Source organism: Trematomus bernacchii, unplaced genomic scaffold (genome assembly GCF_902827165.1).
Source record: "Trematomus bernacchii unplaced genomic scaffold, fTreBer1.1, whole genome shotgun sequence".
Lineage (NCBI taxonomy): Eukaryota > Metazoa > Chordata > Actinopteri > Perciformes > Nototheniidae > Trematomus > Trematomus bernacchii.
In genome coordinates, this window is record NW_022987732.1 from 1203715 (window position 1) to 1213855 (window position 10141).

The 10141-nt window shown below is 37.5% G+C and overlaps 2 protein-coding genes across 2 annotated transcripts; both read right to left on the reverse strand.

The window, feature by feature from the left end:
• Positions 1–2178: 2178 nt before the first annotated feature.
• On the reverse strand, positions 2179–3498 carry LOC117494741 (fucolectin-like). Its single transcript, XM_034145689.1, has 3 exons — positions 3459–3498; positions 2834–3113; positions 2179–2332 (listed from the first exon to the last, which is right to left on the reverse strand). The coding sequence occupies exons 1-3, from the start codon at positions 3496–3498 to the stop codon at positions 2179–2181; spliced, it is 474 nt and encodes a 157-aa protein (XP_034001580.1).
• A 250-nt stretch (positions 3499–3748) lies between these two features.
• LOC117494774 (fucolectin-like) lies at positions 3749–7800 on the reverse strand. The gene is made up of 4 exons (XM_034145734.1): positions 7777–7800; positions 6060–6135; positions 4769–5054; positions 3749–3947 (listed from the first exon to the last, which is right to left on the reverse strand). Exons 2-4 carry the CDS (start codon positions 6121–6123, stop codon positions 3764–3766), a joined length of 534 nt encoding a protein of 177 aa, XP_034001625.1. The 5' UTR covers positions 6124–6135; positions 7777–7800; the 3' UTR covers positions 3749–3763.
• Between the last annotated feature and the right edge of the window lie 2341 nt (positions 7801–10141).

Consider the following 10141-nt stretch of genomic DNA (forward strand, 5'->3'; position numbering starts at 1 on the left):
GACTTCTTCGTCCTGGAGGATTCCTGGTGCACCCCGGAGAACCAGGTACCTCCACACCACCAGAGCCCTCTCACAGGAAGGGGGACTTTTCAACCTGTTTTCTGTCATATTTTATTTTATAATATGATAACACTGTATTGCAAGATAAAGTCTGGAATCTTTCCTGCAACATCAACAAAGAATAAGATTTAAGGAAAGTGTTCAGAGACTCAACAAACATTACAATCACAGAAGATAATATTTCAGAAACAGGTTTATTACCAGGTAGGTTACACATATGAGGAATCTGAATTGGTGTCGTGGTGCATAAAAACAAGAATTAAAAACAGAGGAAGAGAACTAGAAAAATATTTAGAATAATACAAAATATATAGTAAAATATAATATAACAGTATTTACATTGCATTTGATCTGGGGTTAAACTTTATTTTGCACTAAAGAGGAACTATTATGCAAATGTTCAGGTTCATAGTTCTATCTCCTCTAATGTGGCACAAAAACCTATATATCACACTACAGAAGAGGGGAACCCCTACAAGCATAATAGGGCCTCTTTAACTGGTGCCGAAAAGAGTGTTTCTGTATGGTTAAATCATGGCACCCTCTGTTCTGTATTTGATGGTAACCACTCATGTCTGCATTTTAGGACATGGTTATGTATATATATTATATATAATCATATTGACTTGACTTGAATTGCTGGACAAATAGTGTATCATTCTCATTAACCTTGTCTTCCTTTCTCTTTGCTCAGGCCCAGGTGCAGCATGCCAGAGATCTGGGACATTGAGGATTCCCAAAACGTTGGTAAAGGTCCCCTTTGCACCCACATGTCCAGAAGCTCACGACCCCACTTCACCACAGTCTTCTCCAACGACATCTACAAAGTTCTCAAAGTCTCCAAAGATCTCAGATAACACCGTGAGATGGACTAGTTCAGCACCTGTTGATCTTTCACTAGGTTTTGATCAGTCACTGACATTGCTGCTTTTTACTCGAAGCCCAACGGTCCCCCCTCTTTGCGGTGCTTTGATTCACTGAGCGGTTGGACATTTCGCCCTGACTTCTCAGTATCTGTGGACTGTTGCCAACCATCTTTACTGTTGCATTGTTTTCATACAGCAATGTTTCTATTACGCCAAAAGGTTTCCTAGCTTTTTATTGTTCCCTTGGTTCTGTCATATAGAATCTTTACTTTCGGAAACGGTGTTTTCAAAGACATGCTGTTCATACATCAGTATTATTTCTTAATGTTAGGAATTTATTTTCTTTGACTTTGGCTTAAGAAGTACATTTTGTCTGGCAGGCCCAATCATTGATGTCCACATACTGTGAAGCAATACCCTTTGCAAACTTGTAAGTATTTTAATGCAAAAGTTGTTGAAATGTTTCTTTAGAGGCCAGCAGTGTTTAAAGAGTCTTTGGAAAATGATGTTCCCATGTTTGGAAGCTTTTAAATAAAAAATGGACTGCATATCATTCAGCTTTCAGCAGGCAACTTTCATTCCTAATCCAGTTATAAAATGACAGAAAGAGTTGTGTTTTTTATGGCAAAACAAGTAGACTGCCTCTAACTGTGCCCTGTCAGAACAAAAAAAATACAACTGTACGGCCTTAAAAAGGTTATCTTTCTTTCTTATTGTATTTTTTGCCAAAGGAAGTCTTGTTATTAATGCTTTCTACAGAAAAACACATAAACGGCTCAGGCATACAGAGGAAACTGGTCTTTGTTTGGGCCTCCAGACATACATTAGTTGTTTGAACTTTAATATTGTCTGTGGCCCTTCAGTTATCAAGATACCACTCTTACATACATGATGGGGATTGATCTTCTGATCTAACTTTGGGTTGGAAAGCTTTCAGATGTGTTTTATAATATTTGTCTATTTTATCTGTATTTAAATAAATAAAAAACTTGCCTTCAGAACCATTGCTTTCACTGTTCTTAAATGATTGATAGAAACAAAAAAGATCAGTTGTTTTCTTATGACATAAGACAAGCACATTCGCAGAAGGTGTACAAGTCCCGTGTAAAAGCAAAAGTCAAGGCAGACTTTTGTTGCAATATCCACCAGTAAATCTTGACGTCATGCAAACAATTAAATGTAAGATGCAGATTTTATTTTGGATGCTTTGTGTACACATTACAGCATCTTTGCAAATCCATTACAGTGAATGCTAATCCAGTGCAGAGCCAAACACCTCCACCTCACAGAGGGTCAGCCACTCATGTCTTCCAGGGACACCTATGTAAACATAGCGGCCGTCCATCCCGTTGGGAACCTTGAACTCAACAGTATGACCTGAAGGGATGCTGGCGATTACAGCAAACCTGGTAGAAGAAGCAGAAATCACTACATTAACCTCAGGAAGGGTTTATTGAAGTAATAGGCTTTTCATTTTAAGTTCAACATGCACTCAAAGCATCATTAGGTTTCTACGCTTTACTTGGTTAGAATGTTGGTTGCAGATCTTTTAATTAGGGCTTGATAATGAACAATATTTATATTTCAGTAATGTTTAAATAATTGTTTTCAAATCATGTCACATAATCACAATTGACGACCCTCGATCAGGCCTTTCATTTGTCGACCTTGGTATTTGTCCATTTCTGTGATCAGATCATAACACATTGCAGGAATCATTCATAAATGAAGGGTATTCCCGCTCCAATCCTTTTTCTTGGCAATGTAAGGATTGTTAATCCAAAATGTAGCACCAGGTAAACTTGAGAGAGAAAAACTGAATAATTGTTCCTCAAACGTGTTCCAACAAAATACCAATTTAGTGACTTTTTAATATTAGTATTGTTATAGGACAGGCTCTAACTTACCTGGGATTGTCAGCACCATTGTTTCCAAGAGAATCTCCAATGCGGATCTCGGCTCCATTGAGTCGTTGGGGGAATTGATATCGGTTGGTTATCTTAACAGAAAACACTTTGTGTGTTTTGGGCAGAGCCAGCCTCCACCAGGGGTTCAATTCATTGTCTGTGTGAGTGCAGGAACCCTTAGCCCACTTGCTGGCCCGATTCCCATCAATGGCCTTATATGCATCGTGAGACCCATACACTGATGACTGTGTGGCTTTTCCTTCAATGGCCAGGTTCTCTTCTGCAACAAAAAAACAAAACAAAGATTTAGGTTAATTCAATAACATGTATGACTCCTGATGCAGATTGTTTTTTATTATACTGTTTCACAATGACTCTCAAAAGATTTAATTTAATTTGCCATCAGGATGAAGGACATAAAAGGGATAACCGCACCATATATAAACAAATAACTACCATATAGTTATTTGTTATTGGAAAATAGGAATTAAAGTAATATTATGCTGTAGTCTATAATATATTGTGTCTATAGTTAAAGTTATATATAACTACAACTGCACTAAGTAACTAACTAACTAAATGTGTCATTCAGTTTTGGCAAATTAAACTTTATACAAAATAAGACCTGTTTTAGTAATCATAAGTGACATGAAAGGCTGGTACATCCTTTCTCTTTTTCCTATTAATGGGACCATATTTTACAACTTGAACATCATGCTGGATTGAAGAAGACTTGAAACAAACAATTGAGATCATAAACTAATGGGTACACTCTTTCCAGCAGTAATAAATTAAGTGAGTTGCAGGAACATTTTTCATAGACTTCTAAACAATCAGACTTTTAGATAGAATGCAGGTTTAAGGCACTTCTGCATTGAGTTAACTTTTCAGCCGCTTGGCTTTTATGACAGTTCCTTGTTTAGATGGAAATCACACATTATTTATGTAAGATCCCAAACCCTCACCAGTTCGGACATGGTACCCGTAGACTTCCACCTCACAGAGGGTAAGGATCTTTCCATTACCCGGTATACGCACAGACACATAGCGTCCCTCCACACGATTAGTGAAAGTCATAGTGGTCAATGCCTCTACTCTAGAAATTGTACCAACCCTAAAAAAAAGAGAACAAAAGTGAGAAAGAAAGAAGAACATGAATGACATGTTATACCCCTAAGGCTTCAACAGTTAGATAAAAGGTAACTGGTAATTTCCTCATAGACTTCTATACAATCTGACTCCTTTTTGCAATCAGGGGGGCACCCACTGCGAGATATGAAAGACGATGGAAGTTTAACGCACTTCAGCATTGCCTATATTTCTGATAAGCAAATAAGTAAAATGACATGGTTGAAACATTTAGGAACAGTTTCTATGAGAATCTACTGGCAGAGGTGGGTAGTACATTTACAGTTTTGAGGTACTTGTACTTAACTTGAGTATTTCCATTTCATTCTACTTTCTACTCCTATTCCTCTACATTTAAATACGGAAATAATGTAATTTTATTCCAGTACATTCATTAAACAGCTTTAGCTACTTTTACCTAAATGTATCTCTAACAATTAAACTAGGGGACGAACTCTTTAAGTCACAAAACAGTCAAATCATATAAATACAATTAAACTTGTAAAATGCTTCTTAATGCATGAATATATCTAGAAATGTCACATACATATGTACATTTAATCATTAAGTACATTTTGCTGATAATACTTTTGTACTTTTACTTAAGAAACATTTTGAATGCAGGACTTTTCCTTGTAATTAAATATTTTGAAACTAGGGTATCTGTACTTTTACTCAAGTAAAGAAATCTTAATACACCTCTGTCTACTGGTGGTGCGCAATTAACAGGGGAGAGGAGCAGATAAACAAAATGCTCAGACAGTTACACAAAACAAATGAATAAAATGTGTGCAGGAAATGTCTTACACTCCGTTTGATGCACCATTGTTGACTAAAGAGTTGCCGATGTGGACCTGTGCCCCCTGAAGCCTGTCTGAACAGCAGTCTCCTCTGTTGGAGATGATGACGGAGGTGACGATGTAGGGCTCCAGCAGGTCCACTCTCCACCAGGGGTTGCTTTCTGCATCAGTGTGGCTGCACGATCCAGAATGGAACTTATTGTCACGGTTTCCATCAATAGCGCTGATGGCAGATCCAAAAGCGTGCTCAAAACGGTTTGATTGGGTCGCTTTTCCACGCAACGCCACGTTTTCTAGAAAAGAGACAGTTCGATATATAATTATAATACATACATTGGAAAATGGTTTAGGCTACATTAGTATTCCAACAGATAACTGGTCCTGAATATTCAACGCACAACAACTAAAGAAAACAGAAAATAGAAAAAACACAAATTACAAACAGAGACATGCTGCACGTTTCTCAGAAAGTAAATGATGACTTGATGTTAGACCTGTGAACAGTGATCATTAAAAACTATTCCATTGTGAGTTGGGTTACGCTTTCTGAATTTGCAGCATGTTGCCTCAGCATGCACGTGTTGCCAACCTGATAAAGATGTTTATAAGTGTTTTAATGTCTATGCAGTGTTTTATTTCCAAACGCTGAACACGTGCTGATGAATTGGAGATTGAATGTGTTTTCTGTATTTGTTTGTGTCGCTTTGCTGGGATTTCTTACATGGCGATGTGTTCACAGTTACATTTAAACAGTATTACCACAATAACAATAACTAGTTATTGGAGCAGCAAAACATACAGTATCTAATGTGAGCAGTGAGATTACAATATTTTATGCATTACATAACTCTTTTTTTTGGAGCTAAAGCTATAATCTAGACCAGTGGTTCCCAACCAGGGGTTGTCAAAGTTTACGAAAGATAAGCAAGGTCGAGTCTCTCTTTAAAAGCTCTAGTCTTAACAAAAGATGTTGAAACTGCTAGAATAAGTGTAAAGGTCAAGATTAAATGCATTTGTATTAAGGGTGACTTATCAACTAGGGAGCAGTTTGGTTAAATACGATTAGAAAAGGGTTTAACAAGAAACAATGTATGTGCATCATCACAGATGAGTGGGGGCTCTTCTAGAATGGAGACCAGCTCAAGGGGTAAACGAGACCAAAAAGGTTGGGAACCACTGATCTAGACAATTAAACTTAATTTGTATAAACCTGCTTTTCTTGCTAATGGACAGCCTTACGTTCACTTCCCTGTTATGTTTTATAGGGAAAACGTGTTATATAAACGATTCATACTCACGATAAGTGGAGGCAGAGCACGTCTCCATGAGGAGCATGAGAAGGAAAACACTGAGTTTCATCATTCTGGATGAGACCTAGGATAGTCATTAAAATAATATATTTAACATAAAACACATTTGTTATTTCTGAAAGGCATCATTTAAGAAATGAAAATCAGATCTAAGTGTATTGAAATAAATGATTTTTCGTAACCTGTCTGTAAGATACAAAACATCCCTGACACACCGGGGACACATATTTATGTATGAAAGACATAAAAAAGTGCATTTTGCATGATAGGTCCCCTTTAAAAGGAGGATAGTGCAACACACAATCAGGTGACAGGTCAAAATGCATCAGAGTGAATTGAGAAAGTGCAGCAGAGAGCAGGAGTTTGCTTCCTAAAAGGCTAAATTGTATTTTTATTTTCAAAGACTTCCACTGAGCAGGCATCCCTGATGTCTCTAGGTATTTTGTTCCATAGCTTTGGGGCATAATTAACGAAAGCTGCATCACCAAACGTCCTTTTTGCGGCTGTTTCTGGGAACCTCTAACAAACCAGCAGCAGAGGAATGCAGTGTTCTTGACGGCTTGTGGCTGACAAAGGAGTTAGCAATATAGCTAGGTCCTTGCCCATTAGGGCCTTACAGTATATGTCAGGAGGAGGACCTTCAAATCAATACTAAAGTAAACAGGAAGCCAGTAAAGAGCAGCTAAAACTGGACTAATGTGTTCTCTCTTCTTAGTTCTGGTTATCCGCAGAGCTGCAGAGTTTTGGATGAGCTGAAGTCTGTCAGTCGTTTTTTACGGGAGGTCACTGAAAAGTGCATTTCAGAAGTCTATCCAGTTTGAGACGTAGGCAAGTATACGTTTCTCAACATCTTTTTGATTTATGAATGTTTTTTTCTTTAGCAATGTTTCTAAGAAAAAAAATATTTTTGTTACATTGCTAATGTGAGAGCTGAAGCTCTCGACACCAAGACTTGTGACCTCCGGTTTGATCCCAGGAGTAAATCTCCCCAGATTATTAACCAGAATTTCTGTTTTTACTTTTACTAATTGTTTAATACATTTTTGGGTGTAAGTATTTTTCAGTTCTAGCTTTTCAAATGTGAATTCTTTTTGGATTTTGAGTTTTTTTTTATATATATATCATACTTAAAAACGTTTACTTAAAGTGGACCTATCATGCTATATTTGAATAATATAGTATAGGACCATACTTATATAAGGCATATTTATACTTTTTTTTTTTCAAAATACCAAACAGATCATGCATTTTAGCCATGCCTCATTTTGCTCAATTTGACCTTTTTTAGCTCTGTTTTTGCAAGGGCAGATTCTGTGAGAACAGTACCATCTACAGGCCTGGCATATGTACTACAGCGTCTCCAGCGCTTTCGAATGGCAATGGCCGTGGCTGTCTCCTCCTGATTGGTGGAGTTGGCCCAATAGCCGTAGCGCCACCGTCCTGACGTCAGGACAGTGTTCAAATCTGGATCAGTTTTCATCAGATCCGTTGCAGCCCCTTTTTTAGAGATTTGGGTATGGAGGAAAATAGAGAGGGTTGTGTTTTCTGACACTTGGTGAGTTCCCTGGAACACCGGGGACACATATTCATGTATAAAATATGTACAAAAGTGCATTTTGCATGATAGGTCCCCTTTAAGTACCATTCTCAATGCAGTATTTTCCTTGCAATGGAGTAATTTACATTGCAGTATTAGTACTTTTACCTAAGTAAAGGAGCCGAATACTTCTTCTGTTTGAAACATACAATATTTTAAAATAAAATAGTAGGAATGAGAATTGAAATGCTTACCCTGATTCCCGGTGAGAATAGAGGGTTTGTCCCAACAAAATAACTCTGAGTCGAAGTTACTTGAAGAAGTGTCTGTAGATAATAGCCCTTAAAGCTGAGCTATTTGTATGATATCTTCCCCCAAAGTCGATCAATAATCATGATCAGCATCCAATCACTTAATACCATGTAGTATACTCCCAGGCACATGAACCCAGTTCTAGTCAGCAGATCAAGGTTCCAGTAGTCATCTAAGGACACACTGATTAAATATGTTTGGTGTTCGGGTCAAATTGACCCGATTTCCATTTTCAATGAATAAAAAAAAATATAAGGATATTTTCGTTCAACCTGAAACTCAATGGCCGGGGCTTATTTATTGTGAAGGACATGTGGAATTGTTTTTATTTTTTTCCACTTATGAAAAAATGCCCACCCGCATTTATGTCCTTCATAAGAGGTTCGGGTCAATCTGACCCGGATACAATACCAGGACAGACAGACAGAGAAAAACACACAGAAATACACAAACTAAAAACACACACACACACACACACACACACACACACACACACACACACACACACACACACACACACACACACACACACAGACACACACACACACACACACAACACACACACACACACACCACACACACACACACACGTGCACACACACACACACACACACACACACACACACACACACACACACACACACACACAGACAGAAGCTGTTTGATCCTGTTTTCCCTTGATCTTTACCCTTTGTAGTGTGTACACAAAACTATCCTAGAACATTATAAACATTTTAGATCTTCCAGAAATGTATAAACATTTTACATTTTCTCGCACTGTCCCCCTCGCAACTGCACGCCGGAGGAGGGACTAAACAGAGACATAACCTCACATTACAGTGTATAGTGCAGAACTACAATTATCTACCAGCAAAATGGCCAAAAGATATTCTGCTCAGAGAGCCTTGGAGCTAATAATGGATGAGAGTGAGTGGAAGCATTAGAAGAACTTCATCAATATATTTTTCGGATATACTGTATTTTATGAATAGTGACTGTTAATTGTTTTTATTTGCTTTGTGTTTATATCTATATCTGTATGTCATTTATATGGATGTTTCATCATCTCTATATAATTCACAGCCAAATACTTTTGGATGTGTGGTTCTTGTGTTTCAATTGCTGTTAAATTGCTTTATTTCCTTCAGGGCTTTGATTATTATATGACAGATTAAAAATAATAAACATTAATGAAAAAATGTTTCATTTACATTTGTCCTAGAAAAGCATGAGCAAAATGTAAACCTAGTTTTTATTACAGTGTATATTTTTTTAACATAAATTAAATTTTTAGCACAAAAAACGATGGACACTTCCATTGTTAAATTTGATCTAGCAAAGAGTATTTTCAAAAACGAATCATATATTTCATTTATATTGTTGGGGAATGAGTTAAAGACAATATATATAAGGAATTGTGCATGTTGAATTTTGTTCTGTATTTTCTTTAAACCTTGAAACATGTCCCGGGTCAATTTGACCCGAACATTACCAAAGGGTGCGAAATGTTAACATAACACAAGGGTTAACCCTTGTTTGGTGTTCGGGTCAAATTGACCCGATTTCCATTTTCAATGAATAAAAAAAAATATAAGGATATTTTCGTTCAACCTGAAACTCAATGGCCGGGGCTTATTTATTGTGAAGGACATGTGGAATTGTTTTTATTTCTTCCACTTATGAAAAAATGCCCACCCGCATTTAAGTCCTTCATAAGAGGTTTGGGTCAATCTGACCCGGATACAATACCAGGACAGACAGACAGAGAAAAACACACAGAAATACACAAACTAAAGACACACACACACACACACACACACACACACACACACACACACACACACACACACACACACACACACACACACACACACACACACACACACAACACACACACACACACACACACACACACACACACACACACACACACACACACACACACACACACACAGACAGAAGCTGTTTGATCCTGTTTTCCCTTGATCTTTACCCTTTGTAGTGTGTACACAAAACTATCCTAGAACATTATAAACATTTTAGATCTTCCAGAAATGTATAAACATTTTACATTTTCTCGCACTGTCCCCCTCGCACCTGCACGCCGGAGGAGGGACTAAACAGAGACATAACCTCACATTACAGTGTATAGTGCAGAACTACAATTATCTACCAGCAAAATGGCCAAAATATATTCTGCTCAGAGAGCCTTGGAGCTAAT